This window comes from Guillardia theta (genome assembly GCF_000315625.1).
Source record: "Guillardia theta CCMP2712 unplaced genomic scaffold GUITHscaffold_15, whole genome shotgun sequence".
NCBI classification, from domain to species: Eukaryota; class Cryptophyceae; order Pyrenomonadales; family Geminigeraceae; genus Guillardia; species Guillardia theta.
In genome coordinates this window covers 537,597-559,141 of record NW_005434659.1, presented here as the reverse complement: position 1 = coordinate 559,141, position 21,545 = coordinate 537,597, and the positions used below count along the sequence as shown (strand labels likewise).

The window sequence follows — 21,545 nt, the reverse complement described above, 5'->3', positions numbered from 1 at the left end:
TGAGAGTAGAGAAGAGTAGAGAAGAGTAGATGAGATGGAATGCGACGAGATGAGAGTAGATGAGATAAGATGAGATGAGAGTAAGTGACAGAAGAGTAGAGAAGAGTAGATGAGATGAGATGAGAGTAGATGAAGTGAGATGAGAGTAGATGAGATGAGAGTAGAGTAGAGTAGAGGAGATGAGATGAGAGTAGATGAGATGAGATGAGAGAACAATAGCTGAGATGAGATGAGAGTAGAGAAGAGTAGAGAAGAGTAGAGAAGAGTAGATGAGATGAGAGTAGAGTAGATGACAGTAGATGAGATGAGAAAATAGCGATGAGCAGAGCAGAGCAGGGTCATAGAGATGATAGGATGGGATGAGGGTAGATGAGATGAGAGTAAAAGAGGAAAGAGAATTCAACGAGAAAGGGGAGATGATGTGGGAGGACAGGGGATGGATCAGACTTCAACTGGTAATCATGCATTCACGACGTGTTCCATGTGGTGTGATGTGCGTAGGAGGGGAGGGAGCAGGGCTCCTGCTGGTTTACCTTTCTTGTCGCAGTTCGACAAGTTCCTCAACGGCGGAGGTCTAGCGTTTCTCAACAAGTCTCGCTAAAGCTTTTGGGACTCCTTGATGAAGAACCGAACAAGCGCGAACACGTTCGTCGCCTCGACAGATCTGACAAGGTCAGGCCTCAAGCTCTGCTGCAAAGTTTCTTCAACAAGTCGATGTCCCACATGATCCCTCCACATCAAACTGAGCAGAGAGATGCGAGTTCCGTCCCGACAAAGCAAACAGCCATCCTGCGGACCTTCAGTGCCTTCATGCGAACTACGAGTGATCGAACTCCTTCCATATCTGATCACATCAGCGACAACGAGAGCAACAAGCAGACATACCAGTCGCTGCTCGATTGTGACGCCCAGTCCCTCGTGTACGCGCTGACCCTCAAGACACAGGATGAGCTCGTGGAGTGCTTGCCCGCCCTCGAGCAAATCATCGCCAAGACCCGACAAGGCAGGGGCCAGGTCGGAGACCACAAGCCTCCATCCCTCCAGGTACGTGCCCTCTTCCTCCCGCATGTGTGGCGGGCGGTGCTCAAGAGGCGTCGCAGGTGAACCTGTCTGCACTCAAGCCTGAGCTGCTGTTCCGCATATGGCCCGCCAAGAGGATACTGTTGGGCATGGCAGCATGTCGGCAGCTTAGGATGGCGCTGAGGTTCGCTCCTCGAGTGGTGCTGCAGGGGAGAGCGCGAGCTGAGACTGTGCCGAGCCTCTGGGTGGCAGGCTGCTTGAAGCAGTTCAAAGGGTCGGTGGACGTGAAGTGCTCCGTCGCAAACGTGGAGAGCGTGCTTGGAGCGCTTGTGGAGCTACACAGGACAGGATGGAAGTCGCTTGCGTCCTTGTCTGTCAGTCAAGCCAAGCTGGGCACAGCGCAAGTGAAGCAGGTGGGGCTGATCCTGCAACAGTACAGCTCTCTAGCGCAGGTAAACCTCTCGCGGACTTCTCTTGGCCAGCAGGGAATGTCGCAGTCGTCGACTCGCTGAGCAGCATGCCCCAGATCGAGATCGTGTCGCTGCTCCTGGCCGAGAACAACATCGGCAGCGCGGGCCTGCAGAGTCTTACCAGGGTGGTGGGACGATGCTCGAGCCTGAGGGTGTTGAACCTGAGCTTCAACTCCATCGGAGACTCTCACACCAAGGAGTTCTGCAACCAGCTTGCTTCCTGCCGTCACCTCGAGCGACTGGAGCTGCAAGGAAACATGCTGGGCGCGCGAGGAGCAGGAGAGCTTGGGGCAGTGTTGAGCTCGTTGCGCTACCTCAAGTACCTGGATCTGAGCTACAACTCCATGCAAAGCAGAGGGCTGGAGCGCTTCTGCAGGAGCTTGACGGTATGTGCTTCCCTGCTCCCGCCGGCTGCCTGCATCTGACCCTGCGCAGAGGAGCGGAGTAGAGGAGCTGCGACTCAACGTCAACCAGCTGGAGGCGCAGGGGATGCGGTGCATGTCCAAGCTCATGAGAGCTTGTCCTAGCCTGTCGACCTTGACCCTGAGGAGCAACGACATCCGGGACGACGGGGCGCGAGCGCTGTGCGATGCGCTCATCCTCCCCCACAGGTTGAGGGCTCTCGTCCTGTCGCAGAACAACATCGGGGACGAGGGCGCTCTGCGCATGGTCAACGGGAGCACTGGAGGGCTGAGGGCGGACATGACGGGGAATCAGATCTCGAGGGAGGTGCAGGAGCAGCTTGTCGCATGCGGGCATCGAGTGTAAGGGCTTTACTCATAGGGGCTCGCGGGAGGGGAGAGGAGCTCGGCCACCAGCGGTTAGGAGGTAGTGGTACAAGAGGCTGTCAGACAACCAAGTCGATCCTAGGAGAGCCGCCAGACGAGGAAGTCGGGTAGTGGTACAAGAGGCTGTCAGACAACCAAGTCGATCCCAGGAGAGCTGCCAGACGAGGAAGTCGGGTAGTGGTACAAGAGGCTGTCAGACAACCAAGTCGATCCTAGGAGAGCTGCCAGACGAGGAAGTCGGGTAGTGGTACAAGAGGCTGTCAGACAACCAAGTCGATCCTAGGAGAGCTGCCAGACGAGGAAGTCGGGTAGTGGTACAAGAGGCTGTCAGACAACCAAGTCGATCCTAGGAGAGCTGCCAGACGAGGAAGTCGGGTAGTGGTACAAGAGGCTGTCAGACAACCAAGTCGATCCTAGGAGAGCTGCCAGACGAGGAAGTCGGGTAGTGGTACAAGAGGCTGTCAGACAACCAAGTCGATCCTAGGAGAGCTGCCAGACGAGGAAGTCGTTGCTTCGCTGTGAGGTGAGACGATGCTAGGAGCTGAGGTTTCCTCCTCTCTCTCTTCGTCCCGCTCACCTTCAGCCTGCTCGTCTTGCTGGAGGGACCGGACGACAGCCGGGATTCTAAGATTCGGGACTTGCAGTCGCCGTGAAGCCGCTGCAGAAGCGACGGAGGGCTGGTATGTGTCCAGCTCTGAGGCAGCTGAGGGGACGTTGAGGTTCAGCTGCTGGGCTTCTGGACCGTCGGGCTGGTAGGAACGAGAACGAGTTTGACTCATGGCTCTCACGCTCTCCTGCAGGCTCATCAGCCAGCCATCCTGCAGCTGAGGGCTGCTGGTGTCAGCCTGAGCTGCCGAACGTCGGAGAGAGCGGCGAGGAGGAGCGCCAGCCGCGGTCGGGTCGATCTCGAAGGCCTGGGCCTGCGCGGCGACGAAGGGCTGGGCATCAGCCGATTGGTCAGCGTTGGCGAGCACAGATCTCTTGCAGAGAGGACACTCGGAGGAGAGTCGAAGCCACTGGTCGATGCAGGCACAGTGAAAGACGTGGACGCACGGAAGAGACTTGAGCTCCTCGCCCTCTGCGAACTCTCCCAGGCAGATGGAGCACGTCGGTTTTTCATCCTCGTCCTCTTTGTCCCTGGGTCTCACCCGGTTGTTGGCATGGAACTTGAAGGTCGGGAAGTTGTGCATGGTGGTGCGAGTCATCTCCAGCAGCTGCTCTCGTCGTCGCACGTACTCCGCGTCCTGCCTTTCTCTCCGCCTGATTGCCAACTTCAGTCGCAGGACGGCGTAGCCGCCAAACGATCCCACGACGGCGGTGGAACAGGTTGCACAGATCATGGCTATGAGCCACATCTGTGTGCTCGACGGGCAGCTGGCTGTTTCTTCTGATCCAGTCGTAAGAGCAGAGCTCGTACTGCGGACGCTTGTCGTTGCCGATCATGCACTTGCTGCTCGTGGAGCACCAGCCGCAGTAGCTGTCGTCGATGCAGGAGGAGCAGGAGTCATGCGCGCAGTCCTTAGGGCAGGTGATGTCGCAGCTACAGGGCTGCGCGGTACCACTGTTGTCGTACGGGCATCCCTTGTACTGCAACGTGGTCGTGCCAGGAACGCAGCTCTCGTTGCACCACACGCAGTCTGCGATCTGCGAGCAGGAAACGCATCGATTGAGGGCGGAGCACTTGATGCGGAGGGAGGAGAGGAGGAGGCACTCGGAGCCCGAGGAGGAAGGGACGTATCCGGTGTCGCATTCCCAGTTGCCGCAGGGCTGAGACTGCGAGGAGGTCCAGTGAGAGTTGAGAGGCTTCGAGTTGCCGAGTCTGCTCTGGTAGAGGTCGCACGAGATGCACCTGCCCGTGAGCTTCTCCTGGATGTAGCCTCCTCGACACTGCCACTGACAGCTTCCAACCCAGACGTACGTCGAAGGGTCAGAGGCAGGAGGCCAGAAGGAGGAGGCCTGGCAGCAGCTGCCTGTCTCCGCGTTCTTGACGTAGTTGACCCTGCAGCTCCACGCAGAATCTCCTCCGGTCGCCTCAACGGTCTTGAGTTGCCAGTCGCTCCCGAAGGAGGAGGAGAAGCTTTGAAAGTTCGTGTCCGACTTGATGCCTTGCAGGGAGCTGATGACGCTGCTGACGAGCTGAGGGTCCAGCTGGACGACGTTGACAGTAATGGAGAGAAGCTGCTTGACAGCGGCGACCTGGCGGGTGGCGATGCTGCTGCTGATCGCGGAAAGCTTGACGAGCTGCGAGGAAACGCCAACGACTGAGGCGATGAGGGAGAGGAGGCTGGACTCTCTAGCCAACGAGAAGTCGCTCACTGTGATTTTGCTAACCATAAACTTCACCGTCACAACTGCCGTGCATGAGCTCGGGTTGTTGGCTGACACTTTGTTAACGTCTGACCCCAGCAGCGGCACCTGGAACTTGTTGAGGTACTCAGAGCATGTCAGGCAGTTCCCTCCTGCCGCTGGGTTGTTCCAGTCGCGTCGGGGGGTGGTGGGGAAGTAGCCTGGAAGGCACTGCCACGAGCAGCTGTTAGGCAGCCACTCGAAGTTGGCCTGTAGGTTGAAGGGCGCGAAGAAGTCTGACTGCGAGCAGCAGAGGCTGAACTGCAGCTGGAGGAAGAACCCGTCCTTGCACGTCCAGTCCAGGTAGCGGCAGCTCGTCTCATGGGCTGGCAGCGCCCACTCTGAGTTCGCGGGTTTCTGCCAACTCTCCAGCGTCGCCAGCTCTGCGCAGTCAACGCATCTGTCTGGCGAGGCGGAGGCGGGAGGGTAGGGGTACCAGTCTTGCTCACACTCCCAGAGGCAGGCGGTGAAGTTCCAGAAGAAGATGGAGGGATCTGACGACGGGGGAGTTACCTGGCTCGGACATCGCACGCACAACTTGGCGGCAGAGTCCCATCGCCATCCGACTTGACACTGATAGTTGCAAGTCCTGACGCTGTCGGAGGGTTCAGCACCCTCCGTCAGGTTCCTCGGGCAACAACCCGGGGGGTCAGCAGCGAGAGACTTGAAGAAGTTCAAATCGTCGCACTCCCACGAGAGCCTCGTGCACTCGCTCAGGTTCACGTTGAGAGGCCAGAAAGCGTGCGGAGGCAGAGCCGTGCCCGCAGACTCCTGTGTCAACCAGGTCAAGAGCGAAACTGCCACCACCTGCACCTCACCTGCAGCGTCCTGCAGTCCACACAGAGCTTGTCCTGCGTCAAGAACGATCCAGCCTTGCAGACAAAGTCGCAGCCCGCAATGAAGCGATCAGCCTTGTCGGGCAGAGCAGGACATGATTGACACGACAGCCTCGAGGCATTCCAGGAGAACCCAGGAAGACACTCAACGCTGCAAGGAGCTCCTGGAACTCCTGCTCGAGCATTGGGAATGTTCAGCGGGCAGCAGAGCCGAAACGTCTTGTCCTCTGTATACCCCTCGTCGCACTCCCAGCTGTCCAAGGAGCACGAGGTCACGTTGTCAAGCCACACCGCGTGACGAGGCAGCTCGACCCTCTGACTGGGCGGAACGACCTGAGTGAGGAGGACGGAGCATTTCACACAGACCCCCTGATAGTCGGGATGCCCGAAGTAAGTCTGGTCGCAGCGGAACTCACAATCTCGAGCCGCCTGAACAAACTCGGCATGAGGAGGCAGCGCAACGCTACAAGCTTGGCAGCCTTCGGCTCCACAAGTGTATCCCGGGAGAGCTCGGAAGAGACAGTTAGGTCCTGCCCACTCCGTGTGAAGAGGGAGTGGCGAGCAGGGGAGGCAGGAGGCAGAATTCAGATCCCACCAGAAGCCCAGCAAGCACTCCACCTGTTAGCCATCAGTACTGTAAGCAAAAGAGTCAGGAGGGAATACCCCGCACGGCCGGCTGTTCGCGTTCGCCTTTGAGTTTGAGATGTTGACAGGGCAGCAGAACTTGTCAGTTGCGCTCAAGAGGTTCCCCGGCAGGCATTGCCACGAGTTCGCATCACAAGTAGTCGTGTTGTCGTTCCATGCGGCTCTAGCTGGCAAAGAGATCTGCTCGCTCGGAGCTTTGGCCTGCATCATCATCACTACGCACCTCCTCACACCTCTGCCTCACCTGCTGCAGCTGAGAGCAAGTCAGACACGATAGCGACGCTCCGTCGAGCCTTGCAAAGAAGCCTCGGTCGCACTCGCGGTCGCACTGCTCGGACTGCAGCCCTGGCTTCCACAGCCAGTGAGCATGGACGAGCGGCTGCTCGCACGGGGTGCAGTTACTTCCATTACACTTGTATCCGAGCAGAGGCCCGAAGGTACAAGTCGAGATTCCATCGACCCACTGGGCATGAGGAGGAGCAGCCTCGCCGACTCGCGCCTTGTATTCCGAGCAGCTTCGACAGATCGGGGAGGTGGAGTTGGAGAAGTTGAAGAAACCTTTCTTGCATGTCCACGAGCAGCCCACCGCATCGTATACTCCGTTGAGATCAGTGATGTTGCCGCACGTGACGCACGAACCGTTGGAGGGAAAGAAAGACTGGTCACATGCCCACTCACAAGTCGAAAGCCCGTCTACCCAGTGTGAGTACAACGGCTTGTATGTTCCTTGCATCGCTACTGAGCACACCTAAATTGCGTCAGCTTGACTCCTTCAGTCCTCAACCGGGCGCACCTGACAATCCCTGCCGAAGAAACCGGACAAGCAGGTGTAGTTGCAACCTGAGATCTGCCTCGCATGTTGCGGGATGCAGGAGGTGCAAGCTGACTGCTGGCCTCCAGCAGACCAGGTCCCCTCCCCGCATATAAAGCAGGACGAGCTAACCGAGTCGTAATACTCCCCGGGGAAGCAGCAGGTGAAGACCATCAACAAACCGCTGTAGAAGTAGCCACTCTGAGCGTTGGTGTAGCTGGGAGTTCCCACGAAGACAAACCGACCAGTTGCGCCGACAGAGTAGCCGAAGTTCCATGCATACGATGTGTCCTGAGATTTGAAGATCCTCAACAAGCTTGCAGCCTCACACGACTGATCTATGAGTGTTGTAGGAGCAAGATTCACGTTGACCGCATAAACTCTGTTCTCGCTGGGAGAGCCGACGAAGACAATGTACTTGTGACTTTGAGACTCGTGCTGCTGTATCGCGATTGCCAATCCAAACTGAGCGTTGGGAGTCGGGCTTTGAATTGTGCAAACTCTCTCAATGCCCGATGAGGCAAGATTGCTGTAAATGTGAACAGATGAACTTGCTTGTGAGTAGCTAGGTGCGCTGATTGCAACAAGGTTAGCACGAATGGCAATGTATGAGCCAAATGCAGAAGATTTGTCATCCTTCAAGCTTGAGACCAGTAGCCATCTGTTGTACATTCCGAACAATCCCTCGGAGCCTGTCCCATTTCCGCTCGGCGTTCCGATGGCTTGCCAGACATCAACCTTGCCGGTACCATTATTGTAGCCAGGATAGCCTATCATAACGAAGCTTTCGTTGAGAACAAGAGACTTTGGGGCAGCTGTTGTGTCGATGATGATTCCTTTCGAACCTATCGTCGGCGGAGCACAGCTGAAATTTCTATCGAACCTTCCGCTGGAGCATGCTCGATGTTGTGACGTGTCTCCGCACCAACCCGACGACTCGCAGCACCACACGATTGATGAGGCAGGGGATCCCCTGCAGTCGCAAACAGCATCTCCAAACTGCGGGCCGCATCTTCCAGCAGAGGCGATGGAGGGCGAACTCGCCGTCGCATTTGCTGCACATCCTGACCAGCAGAGCCAATGGGACCCGCGGAAGAGCTCGAGCACCTTGAGAAAGGGTCATGGCGCATCAGCAGGCAACGAGAACAACCTTGACGACAAGCAGACCCCCTGTCGTCGAATCCAAGTAGGCCATAGCTGAGCTCCAGGTCGAGAAAAGATTACCATTGCATAACAGATCACTGTTCCCGCAGTTCACATCTTTCGAAATTTGTAACTTGGGCAACTGGGTCCACAAGTTGCTCGAGTTGTGAATGCTGCAATAGATGTAATTGATGCCAAAGCAGGTGAGCACCTGGGGGAGAAGTGATCTTGTGCGACACTGCAACACACCAGCACTTACCTCGCTCGTCTTGGTCTGAAAGGGCATGCTGCTGCTGTCCGACACTGACCACATCTTCGGATCTTCCTTGTAGAAATCTGGCCCCGCGTCTGCCCGGGCAGATGCAAGACCATCGTACTTGGAGCCCAAGGCAAGGCGATCAGCAGCTGCATCAATATTCGCTGCAAATGCGGAACCTAATGAGCGAGGGAGATGTCAAGTGAACGCATCAACGAGGCCTGATCTACCTGAAGGAGTGTACAAGAACACCTGGGGAGTTGAGATCTGAAAAGATATTGTACCCAAAGACACGTCAAAAGTTGAGCTGCTCCTGAGCTCTTGAGCATGACTGTCTGCAGCTTCTACTTGCACTGCATGTGGCACCGCAAGTAAAGTTGAGACCTCCTCCAGACTTTCTAACGCGATGGGCAGAATATGTGCCGAAGAAAGTGCCAGAAGGCACAAGGAGAAACAAAAGATTCGCCTCATCATCATGCAAAACATTTGATTTTCTTGCTTCCTTTGGTGCTCGAACAGATGATTTCAAATTATTGAATCAAGCCTCACTTAATGCCAGCATGTGTTGTTCAAGGGTAGAACAAGCAAGCTTACTTGTCGATGTTCCAGTCTTCTCCCTAGAGAAGTTAATAATTCCCGTGATCTTCCCAGAAGTTAAGAATACTCGTGTGATCTTCCCAGAAATCAATAATACTCGTGTGATCTTCCTAGAAGTTAATAATACTCGTGTGACCTTCCTAGAAGTTAATAATACTCGTGTGATCTTCCTAGAAGTTAAGAGGTTTAGTGTATCTGTTCTCTTCCTAGAGAAGTTAAGATTCTGTATGAGAGAAGCCTTGAAGGTCTGTTAGTCTCCACTCACTTCAATTTATCATCTCGCTCCCCACGGTCTGTCTCCTCTCTCTCGCTTCTTGGCTCTCATCGTCGCTCCTTCTGCTTTCGCCGGCAAAGATATGCATGAGTTTGCTGAAAGCTATCAACATGGACAACCCTCAAAACCACCCTCCATCTACCCGCATCTGACCATGACCACCCGTCTGATACCTTGGTAAAATACCGGTCTCATGCATAGGTTTTGGACCCCTACCCTGCCTTCGACACTTCAGTTCAAAGTAGCAGGATGCCCCACTAGCTGTAGCGACTATGGCACGGAGTTGCCTGTGAGTCTCCCCGACAGTTCCGGCGAACAGCGCCGGGCCCGCTCATCTGAAACGGCTCTGAACCGTGCGGTTAACCCCTTCCCCCAAGTACCCTACCCCCTGCTCGCAACCACCCATGTACATTGGACCCCTACCTCCCATTCATCATCTTCTACAACTTCCTCTATCCCAGGCAGGAGCAATCTTTCCCACCCCCTTCATTTATCACCCCACCCCCTCCATCCTATCAAGTAGTAAACTTCGAAAAGGCAGATTCGGCACTCACGCTCCTGACCCCAATATTTCAACCCCCACCCCCACCCCCATCACATCTTCATATGCACCCCTATACCCTACCAGTGAACTAGACCACCGGTGACGATGATGTACCCCCGACGGGTACCCCCTTACCTGCCCCACGGAATTTCAGTTCACTTTTTTACTACGGAGACACAATGAGTCAGGCTACCCCTGTATTTTTCTGTTAAAACACCCCTGGTCTGTAGAATTTTGACTTCCGAGTATCGACTTGGGTGCACCCCTCCCCCACCCCTACCCCCCACTCACAGCCTGGCAATTAAATTTTCCGCTATCTCACCCCCATCATGTCCACCCCCACCCCCTCGAAACCAGCTGTTCCCCCTAATCGCTCCTGCTTGTTGTCGGACTGAACAACAATACATTCTTGTCCTCGTTGTTTACCCTCCTTCGCCTGCTTGTCCTCCTCCGCCCTTCCTCTCCTCCTCCTTCTCACTCTCCTCCTTCTCCCCAATCAAAGTTTCTAGTGCTTCTTCTTGTTAAATACCTGAAAATTAGGAGTCACGTTAAAGGTTCAAACAGTGATCTTTGCACAGTTCAATAAGCGATGAAGTAACATTTGAGCTTTCAAGCAAGAAAGTCTTCACAATTCGTGAGAAACAGGGTTTTCCGTTCTGGATGCAGCAGAATTTGCATGAAATAGAGCATCAAACCATGGTCACAGCTGTCGTACAACCCCAAGAAGTGGGGGATTGTTCCAATTCTTTGCTGTCGTCATCAAGCGGTTGGTCAAGTAAAACCTCTACCGGTGCTGTACTTGACTGCAGCCGGTTCCATAACAACTCACATGTGGTTTGACTAGGCATCAAGAAGAAAAAGATGGTCTTCGACACACCTCGACTGTAATCAGTTTGATTTTCCAGACCGATATCTGATGTGCTCATGCAGTCTGGAAGAATCACAGCTCGAAGACCCACAATCACTCAGATCGAGGATTTTGCGTTCGAGGGAGCCTCACGACTGGAGCTCTCTGATAGAGAAACGGGTGATGTCTCAAGATGCAATGTCGTAAATGTTGAAAAGTTGCAGGGAATGAAAAAGGATCCCATTACCACTGGGCATGAGTCCGTGATAAGCGAGAAGATTTTTGAAGGTAGGCCTCCTCGAAATCAGGATGAAGATTTTCTACACGAAGCTTCTTTGCTCTATGATGCCATCAACCGCTGCAACGGTGTCGTCACGGAGAAGGGAGCGGTCGACTGCTTAAATCAGAACGGGATTCACCTCAAAGGGATCGCGAAGCCGAGCGACAAGGAGATGGACTTGGTTGATTTCACGTCTCTGCTCCGGAGAGGCATGCGAACTCATGCAGGCCCTGCGAACCGAACGCTTGCATTACGAAGATTTCGGCAGGTGGGGAAGCAGAGGTTCATCGTCAGCCCCGAGTTGGCTGATGCATTTTTCAGACGCCGGCGATTGAGTTCGATTTGCTGAAATGTCTTTCTTCTTTTCAAGATAGCATCCAAGAGGTGATTCTCGAATGACTGATCCGTCGCATGCTGATCGTATGTCTCTTCCTTCCAGGGTCTCAATGAAACGATTAAGGGAATCGTACAGCATCGTTTTTCCACGAACTACAAATGGATGTAACTGACAGTGACTGTCACTGTCTTGATTTTGTTATCCTTGTCGACAAAGCTAGATCGATTTCCATGCCACGCTCTTAACGGTTAAGTTAGTCATAATTCTGAATTAAGTTAGTCATAATTCTGAATCTTGTTGCAATGAATTCATTCGATAGTCTGAGTCAGATATCTATACCTCTCCTCGCTTATCTGTCGAGTGAGATAGTCGTGTGCATGTTTCCTTCTACTCTCCTCGTATGTTGGAATACATTGCAAGCCCAAACTGCATTAAGGTCCACAGGGGTAGGGGGTAGGTTGCATACCCCTCACAAGTCCAATAATTACTTGTACATTTGTCTGGTAGGGTGGTAAAATTCATTCCGAGGTGAGGGTAGTAGTGATCCGGGGGCCGGTCCATGGGCATCGAGGATTGAGGAGAGGGGCAGAGTCGGGGGAAGAGTGGAGGAGGAGCATCTGACAGACGGTGGACATGCATGTCATCGGCGATAGCAGCACTAAGACAACATCTTCAGTTGCTGCTCCCTTCCTTGATCCTTTCCTCCATGTTATTTGCCTTCCGTGAGTTCAGTGCTGTGGAGTCTCATTGGAGACAAGATTAGTTCGGGCATAATGTCTGCTTCCTCTTCAAGCAGATCGACCCTCTACCTCCTCTGCATCATCTTGACTCTCGACCTTCCCCATGGCTGCAATTCCTTCATGGGGCCTCCTCCCTCTCTCACGGGCGTGCTCTCACGCTCTTGCATGACATATCGAGTTGCGTTCAAACGCTGCCAGCGCTGTGCGACAACGATCATGGCTCAGTACCCAGCAGACGGTGATGGCCGAGTCGATGAGAACCCGCTGGGGCGAATGAACTTCGACAGAAGAGCTCTCAGACCGCCTCGCAACGAGACGCGGGAGGGGCCTGAATCGAGCGCTACCAACTTTTTCTCGCCTAAGTACAACAGGATGGAAGATGTGCAGAAGGAAGGAGGGACGTACTTCTTCCCTCCGGAATCAAGGAGGGGCATAAGGCCTGACCTCCGAACCCTCTCTCCCACCTCTCGTGCTCCCCGGACAGACAGGATAGTCAACGGGCTCAGAGTTCCGAAGCCTGACTTCTTCTCCTCCCAGCCTTCACGTTCTACTACTTCTCCTGCCTCTCGCACTTCTCCTTCTCCTACTGCCTCTCGTCTCTCTCCTGCTCCACCTGCCTCTCGTCCCTCTCCTGCTCCACCTGCCTCTCGCGTTTCTCCTCCTCCCTCACCGTCCAAGCCTCCTCCTCCCTCTTCTCCACCTGCTGTGAAATTCAACGTGAATTCAGGTCCTGCGATGAAGAATCCAGGCGGAACGATGAGCGGAAAGATCAAGCCGGAGAGCCAGGTGAAGGAAGCAGAGACGACGACAGCAGACCCGACGAGTCTCTTCAAGCAGAACGAGCTCGTCGTTCACTCTCAGCATGGCATTGCCAAGTACCTCAGGGTTGAGTATATGTCCATGCAGGATGAGGCCCCGAAGCCTTTCATGGTGCTGCAGTTCGCTGACGGAGTGCTCAAAGAGAGCTTCACGCAGCAGTCCATGGTGACCAAGTACTTCGCCAGCGGCGTTGGATATGCCGCGGAGGAGCCCAAGCTCGACCATCTTTCGCGGCCTGAGGTCTGGACGAAGCGGAAGGCGAAGGCTAAGAGGACGCTGAAGAAGCTCGCGCACGACGTGATCAAGCTACAGGCAGTGAGGAAGCAGAACAAGCGCGAGCCGTACAAGATGCCCGGGCACAAGACAGACTTCGACGATCTGTTTCCTCATGAACCGACAGCTGACCAGCTCAAGGCGTTCAGAGACATCGAGCAAGACTTATGCTCTCGTGATATTCCCATGGACCGACTTGTCTGCGGAGACGTCGGCTTTGGAAAGACAGAAGTCGCCATGCGCGCCCTGTTCCTCTGCGTCTCTCAGCAGCGTCAGGCGATTCTCCTCGCTCCGACCACCGTCCTCGCGATCCAACACTTTCGGACTGTTCAAAGTCGATTCAAAAGCTTTGGCCTGCGACCTGCTCTGCTCAATCGCTTCGTCCCAGCCAAGACGAGGAGAGAGCTACTGCAGCAGGTTGCTGACGGGGAGGTGGACATCCTGGTGGGGACGCACGCGGTCCTCTCCTCTAAGATCTCCTTCCGCAGCCTCGGGCTGGTGGTGATCGACGAGGAGCAACGCTTCGGGGTAAATCAGAAGGAGAAGCTCAAGACTCTCAGTGTTGGCATCGACGTCCTCACCCTTTCTGCCACCCCCATCCCCCGTACGCTGCACATGGCCATGAGCGGGCTGCGGGACATGACGGTCATGCGGACTCCTCCGCGCTCCAAGAAGGAGGTCGAGACTCACGTCGCCAAGTTCTCCGAGCGCCTCCTCCTCAAGGCCCTTCAGCTGGAGTTGGATCGCGCGGGTCAGACCTTCTGCGTCGTTCCTCGCATCGCTGACATCGATCAAGTCGTCGCGACCCTCTACCGGCTGGCGCCAGCAGCTCGAGTGCTGGTGGCGCATGGAGAGCTGAAGGACTTGGAGGAGCGGCTGATCAAGTTCAGCGAGGGAGGAGCAGACGTGCTCGTGTGCACGCCCATCATCGAGTCCGGGCTGGACATTCACACTGCCAACACCATCTTCGTCTTCAACAGCCACTACTTCGGCCTGAGTTCCCTCTACCAGCTGCGCGGGAGGTAACGTGCATGCTCCTCTCCTCTCCTGCTGACCTGCTGCCAGGGTGGGACGAGGCTCGACACAAGCGCACGCCTACTTCACGTTCCCCCCCGACTCCGAGCTCTCTTCTGAGTCCCAGCAGCGCCTCGCCGCCATCACGCGCTACACGAGCCTGGGCTCGGGCTACGAGCTCGCGCAACGAGACCTCGAGATCCGAGGAGCTGGATCCCTGCTGGGGGCAGAGCAGAGCGGAGAAGCGAACGAGGTTGGAGTGGAGCTGTACATGCAGATGCTGAAGGTGAGCGAAGACGTGAAGCGATGCGGCTTGACACGTGCGGTTGCAGGAGATCGTTGCTGAGATAGAGGAGAAGGCGATCATCGAACAGACAAAGCGATGAGATGAGAGGATGGCAAATCATGCTTTTGTTGAAAAACTCATGTTTGAGGAAAGAAGCATCTGAGAAAACATATGTTTAAAACAGTACTGAGAAACAAGCAACAAGACAGACAATTCTACTGTACAACAAACAAAAGACACCCAATAAGAGGTAGATGTTCGATAAGAGATGAGGTAGATGGTGTATGAGAGATGAGGTAGATGTTCGAGATGGCAGTAGGTACAACTGCTGTTACCTCTCCATCGCCTAGCTTTCAGTCCTTGGAGCAGGTCACTCGAATAAAACCAACGGGTAGGGCCGGAAGGATGAAGCCATGCTAGACCGTTGAGCGACGAGGGAGGGGGGAAGAAGACGAGCAAGTACCGCACATGAAGCCATGCTAGACCGTTGAGCGACGAGGGAGGGGGGAAGAAGACGAGCAAGTACCGCACAAGACCTGACATGTAGACCTGCGTCTGCGATATGGCAGGGGTGAAGGAAAACTCGCCCGCCAAGAGCAAGAAGAAAACGAGATTTCTACCCCAGCATCTCTCGCACTACAAGAGTTTGATCCATGACAACGAACGGAGGGCTTTTCGAAGAATGTACTCGCAGTTCTACATGTACAGCCCTCTCAAGCAATGGAGTATGTTCGACGTTTTCTCTTTCCTCGCCGACTTCCTCAACTTGCAGGACGTGCACTACAAGGGCAAGCACGAGTTCTCTGCTCGCAGCATCTATGGCGGAGTGGATACCTTCGAGGACGTACAGGTTTTGAGGCGAGTGATTGTCAACAGCATCGACGGGAGCCGGCTCATGAGCATCGTCGGCAACAACAACCTTGCGCGCATGCTCGGCATCTCCTCCCGCCTCTCCCAGCAGGTTGTCAAGGGCCTCCAGCAGTACTGGGAGATGGGCACCGACGTCTCGGTCAAGGTTACGGATGACGTGACGGTGTCAACGAGTGAGGTGGAGGAGCTGGATCGCTGCTTGCGGTCACGAGTGAGGCTGCTCAAGGACGAGCTTCGGCTCAAGGACGCGCGCAGGCGCATCCAACCGCTGCAGGCTGAGCTGCTCAAGACGCGCGCGGAGGAGAGGGAGATGAAGCACCACGCGCAGGTATCGGGCACCTCGCAGGGCCTGAAGCAGCTGAGAACGACGACCACAGACCGACTGCGCGACCTGCAGGCGAGGCTGCAGCACCTGAACCAGCTGGCGAAGGAGCTGGAGGAGAGCGTGTCACGTGACAAGGAGGCGCACGAGGCTCTGAGCCAGCGAGTGTGCGACTCGTATGCGAGCAGGCAGAGTGAGCTCGCTGCCACCGTCGAGCAGCAGCAGAAAGCGCAGCGAGACTTGGCGATGCAGAGAGAAGACGTGGAGTTCGAGGTGAGCATGATGACTAACGAACTCAAGCATCAGCTCGCCTCCTGCTACGCACCAGTGCACAATCAGAAACAAAGAGTAGATCGCAAAGTGAAGCTCGACGGTATCATGCAGCTTATCCTCTTTGCTGAGTCCATGAGCAACAAGGTCAACGTCAACCCCAACATCTCCTCCAAAGTCACAAGCCTCAAGCACTCCTGCTCGCTCCTGCTGGACATGTGCCCGGCTGACAAGTACCTGGACATCGTTGAAAGCCAGCTGGGCCTGAGCAGAGCATGTCAGGACGAGCAAGAGGACGCGGAAGAGACTCTCACAAGTCAGCGTGATGAATGCAAGAGAGCGATGGAGCTGGCGACGGATCTTTACAAGCGAACGGGCGCGATGGAGATAATGAGCCCCTCGCTCTCCATTCTCGACGAGCAGATCGCTGCTCTTGACGATCGCCTTGCTCGCGTCCTTCGAAGGAAGCGCAACCTTCATTCTCAACTTCAGCCGCCCTCCGAGCCCCCGGCGTCGGACGACAGCGAAGACAAGCCCTACGTGAACGAGACAGTCTTCAAACGGATCATGCTGCAGGTGGTGGAGCAGGAGAAGGAGCAGGCTCTCAAGGCTCCTCCTCCCTCCCTCTACTCCCTCCAGCTCTGGTTTGCTACCGCCTCGGACCCTCAGCAGCTCTCAGCTGAAACTGCTCATGCCGGCGAGGAAGACAAGGACGCGCCAGCGGCTGCTGACTCGTCGGCAGCCTGGGCGAGTAACTTGAAGCTGCCAGCAGTCTGAGTCACTGATTCAGTGAAGTGATGATGGTCCTCGTACTGAGCTTTAACCGTTAGTAAACTTTGAGTACGTGACTCAGTGACTCCGGGCCTATGGCCACCCCGAGTCGGAGCCAGGCCCGTCGTGATCCGGCGCACTCGCGGTCCAGCCCGTCGTGACTCGCGGCCCAGCCGGGCACTGAACTTGACGGGTGACCGCCAGGGCCGGGCCGCGCTGCCATCACTGTGACGGGCCGCCGCCCGGCGTGAGTAACCCTCATCCCTCCTCGGACCCACATTGATACCACCCCTTCAGCCACCCATTCTCTGACCCCTTCTAGTTGGAAAAGCTCAAACCATGATTCATGGCACGCGGATCATGGGGAATGTAGTTAGTGGAGATGAAGGTGAAGAGACAGATAAAGATTTATCAGCAGGAGACATGAGATTGAAAAATCACAAATGGAGGCATATAATGATGATTGGGATGGAGATGATGGAGATGATGGAGATCAAAATGATATGATGGGTCGATGATTGAGTGGATAGGGCGGCGACTAAAGAGACGATGGAGATGGAGATGACGGATATTAAAATGATGATGAAAAATTCATCATGAGGATGTTGACGAAAACATTGTGGGAGACGGAGAAAGATGATCAAGTTGTGTAGATTATGATGGAGACGATGATTGAGACCATAGAGATGATATCAGACGTGAAGCACAAGGACATGGGGGTAAAACATATGAGAGGTATAGAATGAAAGTACAGAGTCACCGAATGTCTCTGAGAGTAACAGTTCAGGATGAATCTGAGGAGTTGTCGGAGCAGTTTTCTTATCTATGTTAACAGGGGATTTCGCCATGTTGTTTGGAACGGATCCCGTTTCATTCAAAGAGGAGAATCGCTAGCCCGGCAGGAGCCTCGTCCTTCAGTTCTGATCCTCCGCACCTAGAATGACGTCCTCCACAGCGCCCGCTGAGAGCGCCGGAGGAAATCTGCCGGATGCGTTGAAGGAAGCAGTGAAGGCGGCACTGGGCCCGAGATATCCTGAGTTTGTGAAGACGGTGAGGAGCATGAAGAACAAGCAGATAGATGTTGCAGCGGCGAATCTGATGGTCTCGACGCTTCTTGCCGGCAGAAACGACCTGGTGGAGCAGTTCAAGAGCTGGAGTCAGTCTGCTGGCCCCTCCCAACCTGCTGCTCAGCCACAACCTGCTTCTGCATCGTCGTCAGCCCAGAAGCCGACAGGCGCGACAGGGCTGGGAACAAACATGTTTGAAGCGGGAGGGGCAAGCAAGCCTGGCTCGATGTCACTCTCACAAGGCATCTCTCCGATCAAAGGCGGCAGCTCTCAGACAGCTGAGAATCAGTCAGAGAGCAAGCCCTCGCCCACCTCCAAGATAGCAACGGATGGGAAACTCGGAGCACAAACCAAGACGGCAGAAGCAGTCAACCCTGTAGGGTCAGCGTCAAAGACTCCAGTAGTGAAAGAGAAGTCTCCCAACATCCTTTCAGACCCCGTGCTGCACAAAGCCGGGCATGTCTCCAGCAGACACGGCTCGCTGGACCACGTACAGATGTTTCCCTTCGGCTCGAGAGCTTTCTCGTACATGTTCAAGGACCCAGCTGAAGTCAAGCAGAAAGACTCTCACTGGTTGCAGATCAAGGACTCATACGCCTCCCCCTCGCGTCTCAATGTCGGGACAAGTCGAAGCTTGACTCCCCGTCTCCTCAACCAGTTTAAGAGCTCGCCGTCGGTGAGTACCCGCCCCCCCACCCCCTCTCCTTGTTGCTCATTTTGCTGCTTTTCCTTCGAGCTGATTCGATGGCTCAGCAGCGCTTTGACCGTCCGTCGCCTGTGGTTCAGCTGAACCAGTCGAGCTTGAGGCTGGTGATCGACCGCGACATCTCTTCCCTCATCGACGATCAGATCGTCGGACGGTCGGAGGATGCGCGAGAAGTTCTCGATGGGTGAGCCGTGCCGCTGTCTTGCTCGTGACCTCCCTGACGTGACTTGGATGCTCAGGTGTAGGTCCACCGAATCCACTCCTCGGTCTTCACAAGACTTGGGATCGGTCCGACGGTCCGACAGCGACGACTGGGAGGAGGACAACGTCTTCCGAGAACCCAACACTCCTGACTACTCGTCGAGTTCCTCGCAGAGGAAGGAGGAGGCTCTCCAGGCTCTGCAAGGCTTGACTGGTCTGGGACGTGAAGCCAAGAGCGACTGGCAGAAGAGAAGGGAGCAGAAGATCGCGGCGCAGCTCAAGCGCCATCATGCTGCAGGAGAGGAAGCAGTGAAGGGCATGGAGCAGGAGGTACAGCGGATACGGGGAGTGCTAAAGGATACGTCTCAATCGGAGAGCAAGAGCACCCTCGAGGAGTTGGTCCAGGCTCTCAACAAGACCTCGGGCTCGATGGAGGAGAAGCTCAAGCCTCTCTCGTCTGCCTGGACGTACTTGCTCTACGGGCATGCGGAAGGCAGCAAGGGAGAAGTCGAGGAGCGGCTGGCGGATGTGACGAGGCTCCAGAGCAAATCAAAATCTCTGAAGAGCGATATACTTGAGCTGGAGTCCAGCATCAACGAGAAACAGAAAGAGCTCATCAGGATCTCCGAGGCCCGCAAGGCTCTCGCGCCTTCTTGGATCGGCCTGATCGCCACTCATGACATCGCGGATCTCGTGAGAGCTCGGGCTCAGCTGGGCGATGTTTGCAAGGGGATCTCTGAACTCAGCGCAGAGGTGTGGGAGGAGTCAGGGCCGCAGCACCTCAAGAGCAGCTTGAGCCTGCAGGATCGAGCGGAGAAGCTCCGACAGTTTGCCAAGGAACGAGATAGCCAGATGGACTCTGGTGGCAGCACAAAGCTGCGAGCGTTGCTGATTGCCCTCGTCCTGACCCGCTCAGACTCCAAGGAAGCAGCCGTCAGCCTGACCCTCGAGATCATTTCTATCCTCCCCAACGTCCTTCCCATCCTCGTCAAGCTCTGTATCTCTCGCTGCGCTGCTCTGCTCCCCTTCTTTGCCCCTTCCCGCCAGCCCTACAAGAACAAGAACGAGCCTAACAGCCTCCGCTGTCCCCTTGGCCTCCCCATCTCCGGTAGACGAGACTGCAACAGGTTTCCGCTTCCCATCCCCGAGTACAGCGCGAGGCTGAAGGAGGACGTGGACGCAGCGGCGACGAACATCTTCCTGGTAAAGGATAAACCGCTCAAGGTGGGGAACATCGCGTCAATCTGCCTGCTGGATGAGGAATGGATCCGCATCCTTTCCGACTCCCCCGGCGCCGACGGGGCCGTGCAGGTGGAGCGGAAGCTTTTCGGATCCAAGGAGGCGACGCACAAGCGAGGAGCGAAGCTGATCCCGCACGTGATGTACCCGGAGGGAGGGACGGGAGTCACGGAGATGTTCGCTCGCCTCCTCGTCGCTCTCTCCGGCATGGACGCCAAGTGGACTCACGGGACGTTCCAGCAGTTTGACCCCAACGGCCCCAAGCGGTCAGCGGAGGAGAGGATGTACACATGGCTCGCCAGTGCTGCTCGCCTCTGCTCTGGTCCTGTAGCGCACGACGAGGACAGGGAGAGGATCAAGTACATGCTGCAGCACATGAGCACCTTCCTGCAGGTCACTTCCGTCCCGCTCGTCTCCTCCTACCCCAAGCAGGCCAGGAAGATCGCGATCGCGCTCAAGGGAAGCGCAGCTGTCCTCGAAATATGCAAGACCCTTCCGGAGGCCAGCACGCTGATCCCCATGCTCGACGCTCTTGCATCAGAGGAGGAGGAAGAAAAGAAGATAGCAACCTTGAAATCCTACGTAATCCAGTCGAGCAAGCAGGAAGAGGAGGAGGGGGAGCAGTATATCGACACGCTGCTCTCGAGGACGTGGGACAGCTTGAGCAAGGAGCAGCACGACATGTTCAAGAAGATCTCAGATGGGGCTGGTTTCAACAACATTGGGTCCGACAAGTCGCAGATTGACAACAAAGCGAAATTCTTCTCGGCTGTTCTGCGTGGAGACCCTTCCGCCCTTGGTTCCTCACCCATCTACTACGATACCGTGCAGAGCCTGACGCAGCTGATGGCGGGCAAGAGCGAGGAGGAGAAGAAGACGATGAAGGAGCTGATCCAGGCGAAGCTCGCCGAGAAGTTCGTCGAGCGCATTCAGCAGCTGCCTAAGATGTTCACCTTCGGCGGAGGCTTCCAGGGCTTCGCATGGTCGGCATGTCTGGGTCGGGTGGCCGGGGCTTCTGAGGAGGGGTTGTCCTTCCTCAAGTTCCTCGGGCAGCTGCTGGGGGATGAGCACGTGGGAGTGCCGCACATGCGATGCCGAGCTGAACCGTCGGAGCGACTGAACAAGGGAAATGGCGAGACGCGTGCATGCGTGAACATGTTCGCTGCTTTGATGCAGGTGAGGAGAGGGAGGGAGGGAGATGAGCTGAGCACTTGTAGAACGAGGAACTGTCGCTAGCCGCGGCCAAGCAGCTAGCGGAGGACACGATCGGTGTGGGTAAAAGTGCTGAGCTACAGACAATCAATGTGGATGGCGTACAGTACGTCAATAGGTTGTCGACTCTCACAACATCCTGAAGTTTCATTTCCTCCTCCTCGTCCTCCTCGTCCTCCTCGTCCTCGTCCTGCTCGTCCTCCTCCTGCTTGTCCTCCTCCTCTACCTTCTTCTTTTCCTCCTGTTATCTCCGTTCTGTTTTGTTCAGCTCATGCAGACCGCAGCGCCTTCTTCACCTACCTCTGGGTCAGAGAGTTCTGCGGGAAGCAGTCCATCGTGGCGGCACTGCAGCAGGGAGCCAACGCGTCTGCCGCACTTGAAGCGCTCGAGGCAGCGGCAGAGACGCTCAACACCGTCCTCAAGGTCGCTGGGAGGATCTGGGACCAGAAATACGGGTAAGGAGGGGGAGGGGGAGGGGAAGGAGGAGGAGGAGGAGGAGGAGGAGGAGGAGGAGGAGGAGGAGGAGGAGGAGGAGGAGATGGGGATCCTGAGGAGACGAGC

General features: G+C 55.7%; 6 protein-coding genes across 6 annotated transcripts in view; 5 read left to right on the top strand and 1 right to left on the bottom strand.

Annotated features, from left to right (window-relative positions):
- Nucleotides 1-1,552: 1,552 nt before the first annotated feature.
- Nucleotides 1,553-2,150, top strand: GUITHDRAFT_55268 (hypothetical protein; the record flags this gene model as incomplete). Its single annotated transcript, XM_005837169.1, has 2 exons — nt 1,553-1,794; nt 1,928-2,150. Coding segments are annotated over 2 exons (465 nt in total), but the record flags the coding sequence as incomplete, so codon positions are not given.
- Nucleotides 2,151-3,246: 1,096 nt separating this feature from the next.
- GUITHDRAFT_50560 (hypothetical protein) lies at nt 3,247-3,396 on the bottom strand (the record flags this gene model as incomplete). Its single annotated transcript, XM_005837168.1, has 1 exon — nt 3,247-3,396. A coding segment is annotated over one exon (150 nt), but the record flags the coding sequence as incomplete, so codon positions are not given.
- Nucleotides 3,397-10,276: 6,880 nt separating this feature from the next.
- Nucleotides 10,277-11,517, top strand: GUITHDRAFT_161904 (hypothetical protein). Its single transcript, XM_005837167.1, has 6 exons — nt 10,277-10,520; nt 10,575-10,614; nt 10,661-10,757; nt 10,802-11,125; nt 11,179-11,241; nt 11,297-11,517. The coding sequence occupies exons 1-6, from the start codon at nt 10,391-10,393 to the stop codon at nt 11,360-11,362; spliced, it is 720 nt and encodes a 239-aa protein (XP_005837224.1). The 5' UTR covers nt 10,277-10,390; the 3' UTR covers nt 11,363-11,517.
- A 1,152-nt stretch (nt 11,518-12,669) lies between these two features.
- On the top strand, nt 12,670-14,426 carry GUITHDRAFT_104057 (hypothetical protein; the record flags this gene model as incomplete). Its single annotated transcript, XM_005837166.1, has 3 exons — nt 12,670-14,048; nt 14,092-14,326; nt 14,373-14,426. The coding sequence occupies 3 exons, from the start codon at nt 12,670-12,672 to the stop codon at nt 14,424-14,426; spliced, it is 1,668 nt and encodes a 555-aa protein (XP_005837223.1).
- Nucleotides 14,427-14,888: 462 nt separating this feature from the next.
- On the top strand, nt 14,889-16,565 carry GUITHDRAFT_135406 (hypothetical protein; the record flags this gene model as incomplete). Its single annotated transcript, XM_005837165.1, has 1 exon — nt 14,889-16,565. The coding sequence occupies one exon, from the start codon at nt 14,889-14,891 to the stop codon at nt 16,563-16,565; it is 1,677 nt and encodes a 558-aa protein (XP_005837222.1).
- A 933-nt stretch (nt 16,566-17,498) lies between these two features.
- The window catches only part of GUITHDRAFT_104055 (hypothetical protein), a gene marked incomplete at both ends in the record, with an annotated part of 4,663 nt that continues 616 nt past the window's right edge, over nt 17,499-21,545 (top strand). The window contains 5 exons of the mRNA XM_005837164.1: nt 17,499-18,302; nt 18,380-18,516; nt 18,572-20,948; nt 20,990-21,041; nt 21,253-21,407. Of these exons, the coding sequence (XP_005837221.1) occupies nt 17,499-18,302; nt 18,380-18,516; nt 18,572-20,948; nt 20,990-21,041; nt 21,253-21,407 (3,525 nt within the window). The remainder of the gene's footprint in view (nt 18,303-18,379; nt 18,517-18,571; nt 20,949-20,989; nt 21,042-21,252; nt 21,408-21,545) is intronic.

Bases quoted from the DNA above. Each gene is read 5' to 3' on its own strand.
- GUITHDRAFT_161904 (XM_005837167.1), top strand. From the start codon at position 10,391: ATGCAGCAGAATTTGCATGAAATAGAGCATCAAACCATGGTCACAGCT. The intron at 10,521-10,574 runs GTGCTGTACTTG...TGGTTTGACTAG, and splicing joins GTCAAGTAAAACCTCTACCG to GCATCAAGAAGAAAAAGATG. The intron at 10,758-10,801 runs GTGATGTCTCAA...GAAAAGTTGCAG, and splicing joins GCTCTCTGATAGAGAAACGG to GGAATGAAAAAGGATCCCAT.